We start from the raw sequence: 19,712 nt of genomic DNA, 5'->3' as shown, positions 1-19,712 counted from the left end.
AAATCACCTTTTTGACACTTTCAAAGCCCAACCATTTAGCAGTACTTGGCCAAAATGTCACGGTATTTTACATCATCACGACCAATCAAATTTGCCGCTCACAGACCCCGCCCATGTCCTTGTTTCTCAAGACTGCGTATGGTAAGGTGTTCTATGAACTCTGTAGTTTCAATTTTCGACACGTTTCTACAACCAGTCCATCCGCTCACTTCGAGAGCGACAGGAAAGGTTATTCCTCCTTGGGGCATATAGATTACAGCCGATCTATGATCGGGTCTCAAAAACATTGGGTGTGTGTTCATTTACCAAGTTTCTTGTCGAGAGATCGCCAAGTGGTTTAAGCATTCGAGCAAGCACTCCATTCAAAACCCTTAATGAACGGCTGGCTTGGCAAGCGCCAGCTAGCTGCTTGGTAAATGAGCACACCCCGGGCTACCTCCCTTTCAGTTTCGTGTTAAACAGAAGGAGCGAGTTTCAAAAGTTCACTACAAAAAACGCCACGTTGGCGCCAGGAAGGGTCATGTTATTCACCCAACACTTATGGGGTACCTAGAGTACAGTAGATCTTCGCTCAGTTCTGTAAGTAAAACTTACCACATACATGTCGAGATTCCTCCAAATTTCTTCATTTAGTGTTATAAACAGCATTAGCGACTGTTTAAAAAGCTAATCATACGTGTTTGTGGTTCATAATATTCATTACTGTTCATTAATGTTCATAACTTCTGGCAGAGGCCGTTGCTCCCATGAAAACGCCATGATAAGCTATTTATATATGTTGACTCGGAAAAACCCCTTGGCGAGGTTGGATATTATTGGTATTATAAATATTGCTTTGTAATAACATTAATATGACGCTATTATCGTTAGTTTTGTTATTCGAAGCGGCCTTGGAAAAACGCAACGATAAAGCTAACTTAATATGGCTATACACCTCAACACGCAACCCATTGACTGCAATGGCGGGGAAAAACCTGCTCAGGGGAGAAAACCCCTTAGGGAGGGGGGCAAATGAATGCGCTACAACCTTCATTATGTAACCCTTCGTCATCTTGTCAAGTTTGGCGGAGATTGGATAAGTAAGGACGAAATGTATTGGTGTCAAAAATTCACCAGACAGACAGACAGACAGACACGAAATGGCGTATTTTGGTATGATGATTATAAAAATTCCATATCAACCTTGAGCTATTCTCGTAGACAAGTAACCTTCAGAGGGAAAGCACACTCCACTGAATATCCAACAATTATTTAACTTAACAGAACAAGAACTATCATTGGCATCGCCATGTTTGATATCGTGGTCAGCATATGAGGTACTGTGATTACAAAGACCATCGTAATGATGATGATGATTAATTTTTTCTTGTATTACCTGTTATCTCTTTCTCTCTCAATGAACATGTCAAGCTCGTTCTCGACATCAGTGCCCATTTCGGATTGGGCTGGTGTTTGGTGAGGCGGGGCGATGGAGGCAAGTCGGCGTATGGGAGAGATGGTGGCAGAAATGCGGGAATTTCGATTGGTGAAAAAGCCCCCGCGGGGAGCAAACGGGAAGGGATGATATTGGAGCGGTTTCAGGTGATGAGGTCCTTGGGTGAGTGAGCAGAGGAAGCGATGACGGGGAGTGGTTGAGATGTGTTTCTGCAGCAGCACAGACAGGGACAAGGAAGATGACGGTTATTAAAATTACTTATTAATCAGGTGTTATATTTTATGTTTCTGTCTCTGTCTGCCATATTTAACGTGTCAGTCAGAAACAGATCTCAGGGACTGGACAAGCTTTTATAAATATGTTGGATTTTTTTAATTTATGTCTTCAATATTTATCTTTTTATCCTATAATTTGCTGACTGAATGTTCAGTCGTGTTTCAACGTGTCTTCCAAAGCATTGACTCACCTGAGCAAGGAAGTGTGCAGATTCTGCACCTCGACTACCTCCACGGAAGCAGCGCACACGGAGCATGGTGACCCTACGGAGATGTACGAGAGAAGTTGGTATCTTGAGATAAACAGTACAAAATACAAAAGGGTGAAATACTGTGTAGTAAAACGCAGCATAATCATTTTGTACATCATCCTGTTTCGTGGTATTTGCTTTGTCCATTGTACGAGCATTCTGATCTGTATTTCCCATCAAATCTCGTAATCTGACGTATTGGATTATTAGTGGCATACGAGGTAGGTAGCCATGGTGGGGGCAGGATAGCTTAGGTTGTATTGACATGCTGCCCAGAGCTGTCCACTTTGAATTTGATACCTGATGGGAGATGCCATTATGAAAATGCCATGCATATACAGTGCATTCAGAAAGTATTCAGACCCCTTCAGTTTTTTCACATTTTGTTATGTTGCAGCCTTCTGCTGAAATCGTTTCAATTCATTTTTTCCCTCATCAATCTACACTCAATACCCCATAATGACAAAGAGAAAACAGGATTTTAGAAAGTTTTGCAAATTTATTAAAAAGAAAAAACTGAAATATCACATTTACATAAGTATTCAGACCCTTTGCTATGACACTTGAAATTTAGCTCAGGTGCCTCCCATTTCTCTTGATCATATTTGAGATGTCTCTACACCTTGATTGGAGTCCACCTGTGGTAAACTCAATTTATTGGACATGATTTGGAAAGGCACACACCTGTCTATATAAGGTCTCAAAGCTGACAATGCATATCAGAGCAAAAACCAAGCCATGAGGTCGAAGGAACTGCCTGCAGAGCTCGGAGACAGGATTGTGTCGAGGCACACATCTGGGGAAGCCGACAAAAAAATCTCTACTGCATTGAAGGTTCCCAAGAGCACAGTGGCCTCCATAATTCTTATATGGAAGAAGTTTGGAACAACCAGGACTCTTCCTAGAGCTGGCTGCCCGGCCAAACTGAGCAATCGGGGGAGAAGAGCCTTGGTAAGAGAGGTGACCAAGAGCACAGTGGCCTCCATAATTCTTATATGGAAGAGGTTTGGAACAACCAGGACTCTTCCTAGAGCTGGCTGCCCGGCCAAACTGAGCAATCGGGGGGAGCAGGGCCTTGGTAATAGAGGTGACCAAGAACCCGATGGTCACTCTGGCTGAGCTCCAGAGATCCTGTGTGGAGATGGGAGAAACTTCCAGAAGGACAACCATCACTTCAACACTCCACCAATCTGGGCTATATGGCAGAGTGGCCAGACGGAAGCCAAACAGTTCAATCTTGGTTTCATCAGACCACAGAATCTTGTTTCTCACAGTCTGAGTCCTTTAGGTGCTTTTTTGCAAACTCCAAGCGGGCTTTCATGTGTCATAAAGCCCAGATCGGTGGAGTGTTGCAGTGATGGTTGTCCTTCTGGAAGTTTCTCCCATCTCCACACAGGATCTCTGGAGCTCAGCCAGAGTGACCATCGGGTTCTTGGTCACCTCTCTTACCAAGGCCCTTCTCCCCCGATTGCTCAGTTTGGCCGGGCGGCCAGCTCTAGGAAGAGTCCTGGTTGTTCCAAACTTCTTCCATTTAAGAATTATGGAGGCCACTGTGCTCTTGGGAACCTTCAATGCAACAGAGATTTTTTGGAGGCTTCCCCAGATCTGTGCCTCGACACAATCCTGTCTCTGAGCTCTGCAGGCAGTTCCTTCGACCTCATGGCTTGGTTTTTGCTTTGTTATGTATTGTCAGCTGTGAGACCTCATATAGACAGGTGTGTGCCTTTCCAAATCATGTCCAATCAATTGAATTTACCACAGGTGGACTCCAATCAAGGTGTAGAAACATCTCAAAGACGATCAAGAGAAATGGGAGGCACCTGAGCTAAATTTCAAGTGTCATAGCAAAGGGTATGAATACTTATGTAAATGTGATATTTCAGTTTTTTCTTTTTAATAAATTTGCACAACTTTCTAAAATACTGTTTTCTCTTTGTCATTATGGGGTATTGAGTGAAGATTGATGAGGGAAAAAATGAATTGAAACGATTTCAGCATAAGGCTGCAACATAACAAAATGTGAAAAAAGTGAAGGGGTCTGAATACTTTCTGAATGCACTGTAGACTAGACGGATTTCTGAGAAATGTGAATGTTAGGTGTATTTTTGGGTAAAAGTTGGGAACCTCACTTTTTAACATAATTAGGGTATGCTGAATTCGATTAACCCGGTTCCCAAGCCGAATTTTGAGTTTTTGAACTTCTTATTAGCATAAACATAATGGCCACCAAATTGCCATTTTCAAACAATTTCTTTGAAGAAGCATTTATATATCATGTATATACATGCAGCTCTTTTACTTTAAACTTTACAACTTTTACTCCAAAATGCACCTCCAAGCTTAAACACGGCCTTTTTTCATTCATCCGTCTGGTCTATATTATGGTTGGTGACATATTGAAAGAGACATTCAAACTGATATTGAAATTGGACACGATAAAATGGGAAATGGTTTTAATAAGACAATGTTTCATACAACCATTTATTCTAAAATTCAGTATACATGGGCATGAAGCACAAACATTCTGGAATGTCACACATGTTGTTTTGCCAAGCTACATCAAATTCATACAAGGGGTCTGGTCATCACTCTGTTGCTGACAGGCACACACTGATGTGCACCTGAACTCTGAATAGCGACATTTGCAGCGTCGAGTCTTGCATTGCTTCTGGCATGCACATCAAATCATCTCGAAACAACTTTCTGGGATTGGACTCAGTGACATCAGAATAAGCTCTTGTCCTGAATCACCACGTTTCCATCCCATTTCCACAGGTGCAGGAAGGTCACGTATGGCACAATGAGCATTTCTCCATACCATGGCTTGATAGTGTACTCGCATCAAATGGAAACGAAGAGCATCACTTGTCGGTGACATTGCTTCTGGTTTACCAGTCTTGGAGAACAACATATGTCGTGCTGAATCAACAGAGGTTGTTCTGTGCACATTATATATTCTGCAGACGAACGCTTCTGCAGATTTGATTGTCTCCTCTTTAAGTTCACCAATACCAAAATTCTTCAGCAGTTTATTCAAAACTCAAAAAAGACAACTCAAAATTCGGCTTGGGAACCGGGGTAATCGAATTCAGCATACCATAATTATGTTAAAAAGTGAGGTTCCCAACTTTTACCCAAAAATGCACCTAGAAGCTTATACATGGCCTTTTTCCATAAATCTGTCCAGTCTAATATAGAAATTGGAACGTCCAGCCAAGCGGTTGTGTTTTTTCTTGCCACGTGTACAGTCACTTGCTTGACAGTCACGTTACAATCTCATAACGCTGGTCACTTGTTTGGCCCGTGCACCCATCATAATTGTGCTCGTTTCTACTGCCACTCCCATGATACAAGGTATATATGTACAGGTCTATGTGTCACTGCTTGTTGCCTTGGCCATTGGATCCATCAACAAGACTTAATCAATAAACCGCAGACAAGAGGCAGGCCACAGTGTAAGTAAATATAAGCATGAGTAATCGACAGCTGATTGCAGACGCACAGGATCGGAGGGAGTAGGGGAGTTCATGCGAGTGCATGGACAGCACCACATGGCCTCCAAGCACGCACGGACAGACCAGACCAAATATAGAGGTGCAAAGCTTTACAGTTGGTATCAGGTTCTTGTGGTCAAATGCTGTCTTTGGTTTTCGCCAAACATGTCTTCTGGTACTGTGGCAAATAGCTCTACCTTTGACTCATCTGTCCAGAGCACATTGTTCCAGAAGTGCTGGTCTTTGCCGAGGTGTTCATTGGCAAACTTTAGTCTTGCCCTGGTGTTCTTTCTGGACAGCAAAGGTTTCCTCCTGGCACACCTCCCATGTAGATCAAATTTGTGCAGCCTATTTCTCATGGTAGACTCGTGCACTTTGACATCAACAGTGGCAAGAGCTACCTGAAGGTCCCGTGATGACATTGTTGGGTTCTTAGAGACTTATTTCAGCATCTTGCGGTCTGCTCTCGGGTTGAACTTGCTGGGGCGGCCTGGCCTGAACAAGTTGGCAGTTGTTTGGAATCTTCTCCACTTGTAGATGATCTTCCGGACAGTCGAATGATTAATTTCAAATTGTTTGGAGATCTTTTTAAATCCCTTCCCAGACTCGTAGGCATCTATAACCTTTCTGAAGGCCTCAGAGAGCTATTTTGATCTAGGCATGGTGATGCCGCACACTTCAACAACATGGAGCAAACCAAACTAAATGTCTTTTTTTTCTTTCTTTTTTTTTTTGTATACAAGATCGAGGCTCGTGAAAGAGCGAACATTAATCACACAGAAAGACAAACCGACACAAAAACATATAACATCGGGAGCGGTAGACAAGATGGGGAGAGAGGGGGAAGGACACAAACACAACATTTGAGAGCAGGGACCGAGAGACATGGAGACATCGAGAGATCTGAGAGAGGGCGAGGGCTTTGGGGTGGGGGCATGGGAAGGGGGGGGGGGGGTGGGAGAGAGGTCTGAGGTTTAAATAAGACAGGTTCCTTCAAGATCCTCTCTGACGATGTTCTAATCATTTGCACCTGAGCTGGTTTATTATCTACTTTGTGTCCTTCTTATCCTGAATCTAATTTTAGGTATTTGAAGTAGTGATAAATGTAGGGGTGTACTTACTTATTCCACATGCGAAATTTGCATTTATGTTTATTTAAATTATACAATGGACTACAAAATGTAAATGTTTCATGATATTTGTTATATTATATCACCTTTATCTATCAATATTGTTGAAATGAAGATCAAATAGCTGTATGTTGAAATATGTTGAAAAAGTCAAAACTTTACATGAGGTGTACTTACTTTTTCACGTGACTGTATATATATATATACAGAGTGAGCCAGAAATATGGTTATTTTTGGTTACACACACATATATATACACACACATATATATACACACACATATATATATACACACACATATATATACATATGACTATCAGGGATACCCCATGTTGCCCGGTCTATTTTTTGTGGGGGCCTAAAACACTTCCTTACATAAATTAAGGAATGGGGTCAGGAATCATTTCATATTTCCTTTCACATCACCACAAAGGCTTAGGCACTGTAGAGCGATTTAAAAAAACAAAAAACATTTCATTTCAGAAACTGTTTTTGCCTAAAACACTCCCCAGCACTGAATGATAAAACTATGAAAGTTTGATAAAGATCTGTTTGGCCATCTCTGAGAAAATGGTGACACAGACAGACACATAGACAGACAAACGGCTCTCTTATAGTATAGATAAACACCTGCTTTTCATTAATAGCATTCCTTAGCTCCCTGATCAACCACCCTTGTCTCCCTCTGTCTCATGTCAAGTTTTACATCTCAGTGCAATGTAGCTTCTCTGCACTTTACACATTTGCTCCTTCAAGTTTTCCCATTTCCGCTCCAAATCAACAGCACCCAGCTTTCTCCTTGTTTGCCCTCAATGCAATGTACCCTCAATGTTTGCCTTCCTGAAATATAATAGCCTCACTCTACCATCCCAAACTCTAACTCTTCAAATGAGAATCCTTGCACACACTATGTTATGGTCACTTGATCCAAAATGCTCCCCTACCTCCACCTCCTCCACCATATATTGAGATCATTACTTAAACAGGAGGTCTAACACAGTACCCTCCCTAGTTGGCTTATCTACAAACTGGGTTAAAAAAGCAATCCTGGACTCTGTCGAGGAAATTCTCATCTGCTCTGCCCTTTCCATGTTCCTGGACCCAATCTATCCCTGGCAAGTTCAAATCCCCCATAATCAGAACTCCCTTACCCACATGCCCTTCTGAATTCTTCAGTATTTCTCCTTCCTCCTCTTCCTTCACACCAGGAGCCCAATAAAAGCATCCTTCCAGTATGTTACTGTTTTGGCAATCTCTGATCTCTATCCATACAGAATCCTCCACATTAATTCCCTCCTTAATGTCACCCTTTTCTCTCTGCAATGCTGTCTTTTATGCAGATTGGAACAACTGCTCCTATTTTTCTCTTCCCTGTCACACTATACACCTTGTGTCCTTCTTATCCTGTCTTCCAGTTACTCTCCTCATTTAGCCATGTCTCACTTACTGCAACTTTATCACAATCCTCGCTATCTACTTTGGCCTCAAGTTCTTCCATATTATTATGTAAACTCCTGGCATTGGTACAGAATATTGTTGCTGTTATGGAAATGGACCCTGGAGTGGGACATCCGACACATAAAGGGATTCCCTAGTTCGATATTTCATTCGTAAATGTGCTTAGCCAAGTACATTCCCATAATGACAGGAATATGAATGAATGAATGATCGTTTTAAAGCCATTTTCCCCGCTGGAGCGGGGGTTAGCCTTGCGGGCCCCATGACAATCATGGTTCCCTGTTTGAGGCAATGTTTTTATGGCCGGATGCCCTTCCTGACGCCAACCCTTGGTCGCCTCTTACGATGCACAGGGAATGACAGGGATGAGGGAAAATGCATTGTGAGTATTAACGTGTTTCATCCCCGTTGTAGTTTCCCCACTTATTTTTTATTTATTTTTTTGTATACAAGATCGAGGCTCGTGAAAGAGCTATCACTTTCTTGAGATTCATCATCCATCCATCCCTCCCCCACTCGTCTGTCAATCCATCCATCCATATCCCTCACCCTTTCCTCCTCAACCTGTCAAACCCAGTACATTCCTGCAAACCCTCCATTTTCATTCAACCAATTTCAAGATCTCCTGGCTTCCATCCCTTCAGATCATTTTCCCCATCCTATTCTCCCTTGCACCTTCCCATGCCACAATTACACCGACGCATGTTCAGGGCCAACATTGGCGCTGCCAGTCACCTGACGAGACAGTGCCTGCGTGTTGTTACATATTTATGTGAATGTATGTGAATTACCATTCAGGTCTTTGCTTATCCATGTGTAGTAGATTAAGGGTGTTGTGGTTGGAGGGTCAGGAGCCCTTCTGAAAAAGTGTCCGGAAACGGAAGTGACCGGAAACGGAGAAAAAAAGACACGAGGAAGAAAAGCGACGAGTATTCTTCTTCCTCGCCCCGCTCCGAGGAAAGGTGGGATCGACCTTGCGCCGCGTGGAAAAGCGGCGTTCCGAAGCCCGTCTGGCGAGAGGAGTTACCGGGACGTGTACCTACCCGGTGGAGACGTCAAGTTGACGTGGGGCCGTGCATCGACCCCGCGTCTGGCACCGTTCGCGGCACCGTCTAAAAAGACGCGTACGGGTCGCACGTTGGGGCCTAACACGCGTTGCAAGCGGCGTGGGGCTTTTGGGCTTGCTTTACCGTACCCGCTTCGCGTGGCCACGAGGGGCTGCAGCCGGGGTGCCTGATACGATACCTGCCCGGTGGAAACACGTCCACCCGGGGTTCGTTCAACCGCCCGAGTGCGGCGACGCCGACCATCATCTTGGTCAGGAGGGGCCCAGAGACATTGTGAGGGGCAGAGACCAAAAGCGGGTCGTGAGTACCAAAAGGGGACACTTCCATAAGATGGCCATCTTAATCATATAGGGAATTGATTGTGGATTGGGAATTGTTGATGGTTGTTTGTTGTTGATTGCTCGGGGAATATATCCGTGATTGTATCCTTGAAATTGTATGATATCCTTACCCTGGAAATATATCATTGAACATCAGTTTCTCTTGGGTGGAATTCACAGGGATTGCGTTGCGAAAGCGCATATATAATACTACTTTCTGGCGAAGGTCCTCTCACGGTCCGGGGGTCACCGAGACCAGGTAGTCACCGAGGGGACCACGTAACAGAATTGGGGGCTCGTCCAAATTACGATTTGCGGATTCGCAATTGGGTCTACGTCCGGGATCTAAAAGTGTATTTGTATAAAATAATAAAATAATATTTTTATTAATTAAAATTTATTAATTAAGTATTAATTGGTAAATTTTTGGGGAAATTGGGGTAAAGTCTTGGGTGAAGGTTAACAGGTGTTAACGATAGTCACCATGGCGTTTGTGGCACAGAACTTTGCGGTAACACCGAGTGAGGCACAGTTCCGAGCGTTACTAAAGTCGGACCTCTTGAAATTGGCCAAACATTTTAACTTGGAGGTCCGAACTAAGTTGAGGAAGGCAGAGTTGCAGGCCACGGTGATACAATCTATGGTGGGATTAGGAACATGGGACGAGTTAGCCTGGGAGTGGCTACCCGAAGAACCAGAAGACGTTGAGCTCCGGAAACTGGATTTGCAATTACGGAGCCAGGAACGGATCAAAGAAGAAGAAAGGAAAGCAGAAAAGGAAAGAGCAGAAGAAGAAAGGAAAGCAGAAAAGGAAAGAGCAGAAGAAGAAAGGAAAGCAGAAAAGGAAAGAGCAGAAGAAGAAAGGAAAGCAGAAAAGGAAAGATCAGAAGAGGAAAGGAAAGCAGAAGAGAGGAGAGAAGAGAAACAAGCAGAGGAAAGGAGAGTGGAACGAGAACTCCAGGAAAGGTTAAAAGAAGAAGAAAGGAAAGCAGAAGCGAGGAGAGAAGAGAAACAAGCAGAGGAAAGGAGAGTGGAACGAGAACTCCAGGAAAGGTTAGAAGGGAGAAAAGCAGAGGAGAGGAGAGCTGCAAGGGACCTCGAAGCAGAGGAGAGAAAAGCGGAAAGGGAATTAAAGGAACGTGACATGGAGCTTCAGCAAGAAATCAAATTCAAGGAGCTGGAGTTAATGAGAGAACGGGGAGAGGCACCACCCTTGCTGACGGGGTCGACACCTAACCAGAAAACCTGGGATGTGGGCAGACATGTGAGGCTGGTTCCACCGTTCAGTGAAAAGGAAGTCGCGAAATTTTTTCCACACTTTGAGAAAGTGGCTCGACAATTAAACTGGCCGGAGGAGGCCTGGACCATACTCGTGCAAAGTGTGCTGGTGGGAAAAGCTCAAGAGATTTATTCGGCACTACCAATGGACCAATGTGCAGATTATGAGGTACTGAAGAAGCACATCCTCAAAGCCTATGAGTTGGTTCCGGAAGCTTACAGGCAAAAATTCAGGAATGCCAGGAAGAGGGAGAGTGAGACCCATGTGGAATTTGCCAGAGTGAAAGAAAACATGTTTGATCGGTGGTGTGAGTCAAAAGGAGTCGGGAAAGACTTCGAAACATTGCGTGACTTGATCCTGGTGGAGGAATTTCAGCAGTGTGTCCACGAGGACATCAAAGTGTACCTGCAGGAAAAGAAAGTACCAAAGTTGTGGGACGCAGCCACCATGGCAGATGATTATGCCTTAACCCACCGAATAGGGGTCCACGAACCTAACTCCTCGCCTAGATCTCCGCAGGGGAGGTGGGGAACAGCAGGTGCGGAGAACGACCATACATGGCGGCGGCCTCGAGAGGATTATGGGGACAACGCGGATACCCCACCTGTTCGAAATCAGAGGGATGCGGGCCCAAGACAAACTTATATTTCGGGGGGCCCGAGGCAGACCACGAGTTTTTCCTCCGGGCCTACTTGCGCTTTTTGCAAGAAACCTGGACACTTGATGTCCAGTTGTTACCGCATGAAAAGGGAAGACCCAGAGCGGAGTCCGACTATTACGACTCCAAATGCAATGGCCATTGTGAGAAATCGCCATCAAAAGGGTTACCAACCATTTATTTCAGAGGGGTTTGTGTCAATGGAGGGAGCCTCGACTAACCGGAGACCGGTTAGGATATTGAGGGACACAGGAGCACATCAATCTTTAATGCTTGAAGGCATTTTGCCATGGTCCGAGGAGACGGCAACGGGGGATAGTGTTCGTTTACAGGGGATCGGGGGCGGTGTTAGTGCTCCACTTCATGTCATCCATTTGGAGTCCGATTTGGTGTCAGGACCGGTCACCGTCGGTTTACAAGCCACACTTCCTGTAGAGGGTGTATCTGTGGTTATCGGGAATGATTTGGCCGGGGGTCAAGTTTATGGTAACCTGAGGGTTGGTAAAGAGCCCAGCAGGGAAAATAACACCACACCAGCTCGGGATGGCGACAAAAGTACCAAGTTATTTGTAGGGGGACTGAACTTCAAAACAGAGGAGGAAGTTCTGACCTCTGTCTTCAACAGATATGGGCCGCTGGTGGAAGTGCGGTTGGTAAGAGACAGGGAAACGCAACAGTCAAGAGGGTTCGGCTTTGTCACGTTTGCAAGCACAAAAGACGCCAGAGAGGCAGAGAAGAATTGGAATGGCAAGGATTTGGAGGGTCGGACCATAACAGTAGGGAAGGCATTTCGTAGGCGTCGAGAGGTCTACAGGAGAGGACAACTGGGCGGTAGTTTTGGTGGTGGCCGCAATCAATATTATTATGGAGGCTCCCTGAGTTACGGCAACTCCCGAAGGAAGGATTGTCAAAGTAGTGGCCGAGAAGGAGACCGCTATTCATGGGACTACAGGGACTAGCGGTCCCACCATAATTATTAGGGAAGTTCTCAGAAGCTGAAGCACTGAATGCGGCGGAGCCGCCGAGCCAAGATTCCTACACGGATTAACCGTGAACGCCGTTCCTAAAGGCGTCCATGTAGTGAACTTTCATGCACGGACTAACCGTGAACTCCACGTTCCTCAAGGCGCCCATGTAGAGAACTTTCCTGCACGGACTAACCGTGAACTCCACGTTCCTAAAGGCATCCATGTAGTGAATACTCGGCTTGGCCTCCCGGAAAAAGTGCTATCGAGTTGCTTAACTTTGGATCGTTGATCAACCCCTTAACCTTCATTCACAAGAAACTGACAGTCAAAGTCAGAGGGTCATGAGATGGAGTTTGGCTTGGTAGGAGTCCAACGGGAAATTGAACATGTAAAGGGCAGGGACAATGTCGTTGCTGGTGCTTTGTCCAGAGTGAATTACCTTTGAAAATCTCTGGGGGTTTTGTGAAATTTTGTTGCTTTATTTTTGAGTTGTGATAATTGTTGCCCAGGGGAACTGATGATTTGGGGGTTGAGTTACCTGGTTTGTTTCTCCAAATTGGCCGGCAAAGAAAGTTTTCGCTGGGTTCGAACTTTCTTTCTTGAAGGGGGGGAGTGTTACATATTTATGTGAATGTATGTGAATTACCATTCAGGTCTTTGCTTATCCATGTGTAGTAGATTAAGGGTGTTGTGGTTGGAGGGTCAGGAGCCCTTCTGAAAAAGTGTCCGGAAACGGAAGTGACCGGAAACAGAAGAAAAAAAGACACGAGGAAGAAAAGCGACGAGTATTCTTCTTCCTCGCCCCGCTCCGAGGAAAGGTGGGATCGACCTTGCGCCGCGTGGAAAAGCGGCGTTCCGAAGCCCGTCTGGCGAGAGGAGTTACCGGGACGTGTACCTACCCGGTGGAGACGTCAAGTTGACGTGGGGCCGTGCATCGACCCCGCGTCTGGCACCGTTCGCGGCACCGTCTAAAAAGACGCGTACGGGTCGCACGTTGGGGCCTAACACGCGTTGCAAGCGGCGTGGGGCTTTTGGGCTTGCTTTACCGTACCCGCTTCGCGTGGCCACGAGGGGCTGCAGCCGGGGTGCCTGATACGATACCTGCCCGGTGGAAACACGTCCACCCGGGGTTCGTTCAACCGCCCGAGTGCGGCGACGCCGACCATCATCTTGGTCAGGAGGGGCCCAGAGACATTGTGAGGGGCAGAGACCAAAAGGGGGTCGTGAGTACCAAAAGGTGACACACATATATAAGATGGCCATCTTAATCATATAGGGAATTGATTGTGGATTGGGAATTGTTGATGGTTGTTTGTTGTTGATTGCTCGGGGAATATATCCGTGATTGTATCCTTGAAATTGTATGATATCCTTACCCTGGAAATATATCATTGAACATCAGTTTCTCTTGGGTGGAATTCACAGGGATTGCGTTGCGAAAGCGCATATATAATACTACTTTCTGGCGAAGGTCCTCTCACGGTCCGGGGGTCACCGAGACCAGGTAGTCACCGAGGGGACCACGTAACAGTGTGTAACACCTACAGTCACATGAAAACGTAAGTACACCCCATGTAAAGTTTTTACTTTTTCAACATATTTCAACATACAGCTATTTGATCTTCATTTCAACAATATTGACAGATAAAGGTGATATAATATAACAAATATCATGAAACATTTACATTTTGTAGTCCATTGTATAATTTAAATAAACATAAATGCAAATTTCGCATGTGGAAAAAGTTAGTACACCCCTACATTTATCACTACTTCAAACACCTAAAATTAGAATCAGGTGCACCAGCTCAGGTGCAAATGATTAGAACATCGTTAGAGAGGATCTTGGAGGAACCTGTCTTATTTAAACCTCAGACATTTCGTTTGGTTTGCTCTTTGTTGTCTCTCTTTCCCCCTCTCTCCCCATCTTGTCTGCCGCTCCCCTTGTTTTTTGTGTTTTGTGTGTCGGTTTGTCTTTTTGTGTGATTAATGTTAGCTCTTTCACGAGCCTCGATCTTGTATATAAAAAAAAAGAAAAAAAAAAAAAGTATGTGGCATCACCATGCTTAGATCAAAAGAGCTCTCTGAGGCCTTCAGAAAGAAAGTTATAGATGCCTACGAGTCTGGGAAGGGATATAAAAAGATCTCCAAACAATTTGAAATCAATCATTCGACTGTCCGGAAGATCATCTACAAGTGGAGAAGATTCCAAACAACTGCCAACTTGTTCAGGCCAGGCCGCCCCAGCATGTTCAGCCCGAGAGCAGACCGCAAGATGCTGAAAGAAGTCTCTAAGAACCCCAGAATGTCATCCCGGGACCTACAGGTAGCTCTTGCCACTGTTGATGTCAAAGTGCACGAGTCTACCATTAGAAAGAGGCTGCACAAATTTGATCTACATGGGAGGTGTGCCAGGAGGAAACCTTTGCTGTCCAGAAAGAACATCAGGGCAAGACTAAAGTTTGCTAATGAGCACCTAGGCAAAGACCGCCACTTCTGGAACCCTGTGCTCTGGACAGATGAGTCAAAGGTAGAGCTATTTGGCCACAGTACCAGAAGACATGTTTGGCAAAAATCAAAGTCAGCATTTTTTTTTTTTTTTTTTTGGTATACTGAATCGAGGCTCGTGAAAGAGCTAACATTTATTTTGATTTAACAATTTGACCACAAGAACCTGATACCAACTGTAAAGCATGGTGGTGGAAATATTATGGTTTGGGGCAGCTTTGCTGCATCAGGGCCTGGGCAGCTCACCATCATAGAATCCACTATGAATTCTTCATTGTACCAGAGTGTGCTTGAGGATAATGTGAGGCCATCTGTCGGAAAGTTGAAACTCAACCCAAGGTGGACCTTGCAACATGACAATGACTCTAAACATACCAGTAAATCCACCAAGGAATGGCTGAAAAGAAAGAAATGGAGGGTTCTGGAATGGCCAAGTCAAACCCCGGATCTAAATCCCATCGAGATGTTGCGGGGGGATTTGAAACGAGCTGTGCATGCAAGAAACCCCTTAAACATCGCACAGCTGAAGGAATTCTGCATGGAGGAGTGGGCAAAAATTTCTCCCAGTCGATGTCAGAGACTGGTAGACAGTTAAAAGAAATGCCTACTTGAGGTTGTTTCTGCCAAAGGGGGCAATACCACCTATTAGAGCCAAGGGTGTACTTACTTTTTCCACATGCGAAATTTGCATTTATGTTTATTTAAATTATACAATGGACTACAAAATGTAAATGTTTCATGATATTTGTTATATCACCTTTATCTATCAATATTGTTGAAATGAAGATCAAATAGCTGTATGTTGAAATATGTTGAAAAAGTCAAAACTTTACATGGGGTGTACTTACTTTTTCACGTGACTGTATTGACGGAAATGCTAATGCTACTACTGTCAGAAACACTAATGCTGCGCACTCTCTGGCACGCAGAAATGGTGGAGCTGACCTGCTGGGTCAATGGAAACATGACATGAGAGGGTAGGAGGTTGCCTGAAGTGCCTTTGCCACGCCTCGCTCCTCGCTCAATAAAAGGCAAGCGAATGAACGACATGCCGCTGCTGCTTGTCTGTCTGCCGAACCACTGTTGTCTGTCTGCCAAGCCATTCCCATCTGCTGAACCGCTGTTGCCTTTCTGCCAAGCCATTCCCATCTGCTGAGCTGCTGCTGTCTATCTCCCAAGCCGTTACTGTCTGCCCAGCCATTTCTCTTTGCTGGATCACGGGCTAATTTGTTCCAAGATAGCCAAGGCCCCATCTATGGTTTCACTCGGCAGTATTTAATAATAAATAATGGTGGGACGTTGAAAGCGTGGTACTGCAGTTGAGGTAATTAGGTCACCGTGTAATGCAACATTGGGCGTGAGGACCCTGCTAGACCGAGTTGGCCCAACCGGCGTCCACTGTTGCCTAGAAGCCCGTCATGTCACGGAGTAATCCGTGGCCTGTCAGCTTCAGGTTCGGAGGTCAGGAAAATTAATTATATAATAGTTATACATATTTAATAGAGCCTGGTGTTGGCTTAGCGGCTAGTGTGCCGGCTTAGGATCCTAGGATCCTGGGTTCGAATCCCGGTCGATCGCTGAATTAACGCCAAGGGGGTGACTCAGCCTGTCATCCTTCCGAGGTCGGCTAATTGAGTACCAGTTCACTGGTAATTCCCTGTTTGTCGTAAAAGGCGACAAACAGGGTTGGTGGCAGGAAGGGCATCCGGCCATAAAACATTGCTTCAAAAAGGGGACCAACAAAAACAACAACAACCACGGTGCCCGAAAAAGGCCAACCCCCGCTTTGCGGGGGAAAATGGCCTATGAAGGTTTTTTTGTTTTTTTTATATACATATTTAATAGATTAATCGCCAACAAAAACTGTTTCCCAGAGCTCATTCCTACCTCTCTCTGTTACTGCACCCTCTTACCTCTCTGTCCTTGCTACCCTATTCCCAATCCCTGCCCTCGCTACTCCTCACCGCTGCCTTTTCTCGCTACCCCATCCCCAATGTCTGTCCTCGCTACCCCCTCACCATTGCCTGCACACACTACACCTTCACCACTACCTGCCCATGCTACCCCTCACCATTGCCTGGCCACGCTACCCCCCTAACCACTGCCTGCCCTCACTACCTCGTCCCCACTGCCTGCCCTTGCTACACCTCACCATTGCCTAGTAGACATCAGTGTACTTCAATTTTTGTTTTTACTGCAATTTAGAGATATTTTAACTCACAAATATACCCATGAAGGACGTGATATGATGTGATGAATAGCATTTGATGGAGCGGGAAACAATCAAACAACCAATAATAACAATCGAGTGACATATAACAGTCATGACGTTATCCGGTATGCCAAATGCTTTAACCAAATTTTGTTCTCGACTTATGGGTTGGAAAGAATCAAAGGGATTGTAGGTAAATTTATATGCCGTAAGCAGAATTGTAAGACTGTGAAATATCCATGTGAGGGTGAATGACTACATGTGAAGCGGGGAAAGAGGAAAGAGACAGGCATGTCCTGGTGTATTTGTAAGTTTGTATACGGTAGATAGAAAGATAGATTTACTTTAAGGGAAAAGCATGCTAAGTGCACAGAAACGGTGTGGGGAGGGGTGGTCGCTGAAAACAGGTTTATTGTAACTTAAACATTTGGGTTATGTGCCGACAAAGACTAAACAAGGTCGTTCTTGTTTCACGGAGAGAACAGCCTCGCACACCCAGACATTTCACCATTATTTTATTTGCAAATGCCTTAATAACACTTTTGTGCCCGGTGTCCTACATATGGCTGTACACCTAAAGGCAGTGGTGTTCTGGTAATTCCCATTCCAGAAAATGGTTTACTAATGTGCCTGATCACAAAGGAGATGTCCAAGTTTCATTTTCTAAGAAGATAAGTTTCCGACACTACATGGATTTTGGAATGATGATGCAATACCACATTACTACTGCCGCACACAAAATTGGGTTCAAACCAAGACAAAGGAAACGTCTCGCAATTTACTTGAGTGAAGAATTAAATATATAGATTTTGTTAAATCGAACAGACGTCCAAAAAAAAAAACACCACAAAGCAAAAACCTACAAAAAGAAAAAAAATCAGACCCAAGAATACGGAATGAATTAGAACAGCACTCGGTGGAGCGCGTACCTCCGCCAGGCTGAACAGTTTACGTTTTGTATCCATTGATAGGCCAGATCTGGATTCGGACCTGCACCAAAATCTAATGGGCTTGTACTTATCACTTACCCCACCCATCCACGTAGTTTTGTCACTAGTCGTACACAAGTTTTTGAAATATCATGTTATATAACGTTTTGGCCCTACCATTTAATAATGAAGAATCGATGAAAAAATATTTCTCGTTTCCGGATCCAGATTCGGACGTTCACCAAAATCGAATCTATTTGTCCTTGTCATACACACAACCTGTCCACCAAGTTTCGTCCGTAACTTTTTTGAGATATCGTGCTCTATAATGGTTTTAGTCCCATCACTCAATGGTGAAGAATGACTTTTAAAAATTCTCTGATCCAGACCCGGATCTTCACCAAAATCGAATCATTTCGTCCTTGTCGCATACCCAACCTCTCCACCAAATTTAGGCCAAATCCGTCCATAACTTTTTGAAATATCCTGTTCACAAACGGACAGACAGGGGTGAAAACATAACCTCCATCCACCCACGTTGACGGAGGTAATGAGATTGTAGTTTTTGGACCTTTTTCCTGAATCCGTCGCGTTCATGTTCAGCGAGGGTTTTTAAATACCAGGCACTCCTAGCCTACATTTCAGAATGCTTGATGACAGTCGTAATATATCTGTATTGAAGTGCAAACAGTCAGAGGAGGTGGGAACGTCGTCCAGGTTTGCTCAGCTGAACCAACGCCTGGGCATAGCGACTCGCTGCACTCCTCACCATGTGTTTGGTAACGAACAAATGCCGTAGGCTAGTAAGTTGATAACTACTCACCTTAATGGTAGGAAACAAGAGAAAGAGTAGCCTGGCGAAAAGCGCCGGACAGTATAGGTGCCCGCTGGGGTCGAAGTAACTTTTAAGTAAAAGAAGAGTAGATTGTAGAAACGGGGTTGTTATATATATACATATATATATATATATAGAGCTGCAGAGGGACCTGGAGTGGGTGTGGGTTTGAATAGAATAAAGGGGAGTAGGGGGGAGCTGGGGTCAGAGGAATCTGACGAGTCAGTAGATTTTACGTTTTTATGGCTGTCGATTCGTGATTAATTCATCTGCTGAGCTTTTCTCTGCAGACGGAAGGTTGTACATCTGAACTATTGGATATGGTCTTATCGCAAAAGTAAAATGCACCGAGTCTGCGTTACGAGTTCCGATATCAGTTGCTATCTTTCGGCTCGAGGATCAAATGACAAACTTGCTAAACTGGAGATAAACACCAAACGATCAATGAAAGAATGGCTCGGTGGACGTTTCACGTGTGTTCTATCTATGTTTTGCAGTCCTACGGAATGGTGCAGAGGTAGTCCGGGTTCGAGTCCCGTTCGGTCAGACTAGATGATAAAATGTGTGATTTGGAGCTCCACAGGCACGGAGTTGCATCGCAAAGTGTGCCATCCCTGAGACTGACTGCTGGCATCGCTTACCGGGCACCAGAGATCCCCCGGTGTCTTTCATGAAGAGTAAGCGAGTTATCTCCACCACGCTGAACAGCTTGCAAATTCCTGCTCGAATCACCTCCAGTCAAATGACATGCCTGGCCAACCGGTTCGTGAAAGACTCGAAACTTTCCGCTCAGCCGACCCCACATGGTGAGGTTAATAGCATAATTCCCCGTTGTAAGTATTAAAAGTTACCAAGAAGAGTAGCCTGGCCGTGCTTGATTCTGCCCCTGAGGC

The 19,712-nt window shown here is 44.8% G+C and overlaps 1 protein-coding gene across 1 annotated transcript in view; it reads right to left on the bottom strand.

Annotated features, from left to right (window-relative positions):
* GATM (glycine amidinotransferase) overlaps positions 1–18,962 on the bottom strand; it is a 40,757-nt gene extending 21,795 nt beyond the window's left edge. Inside the window, exons 1-3 of the mRNA XM_068135761.2 lie at positions 18,808–18,962; positions 1,902–1,974; positions 1,376–1,644 (exon numbers count right to left, since the gene is read on the bottom strand). Coding sequence (XP_067991862.2) covers positions 1,376–1,644; positions 1,902–1,967 — 335 coding nt within the window. The 5' untranslated portion in view covers positions 1,968–1,974; positions 18,808–18,962. The remainder of the gene's footprint in view (positions 1–1,375; positions 1,645–1,901; positions 1,975–18,807) is intronic.
* Between the last annotated feature and the right edge of the window lie 750 nt (positions 18,963–19,712).

Source organism: Myxine glutinosa, chromosome 14, assembly GCF_964187855.1.
Source record: "Myxine glutinosa chromosome 14, kmMyxGlut1.1, whole genome shotgun sequence".
NCBI lineage: Eukaryota > Metazoa > Chordata > Myxini > Myxiniformes > Myxinidae > Myxine > Myxine glutinosa.
The sequence above is the reverse complement of the archived record's forward strand: the minus strand, read 5'-3'. Positions and strand labels throughout refer to the sequence as shown.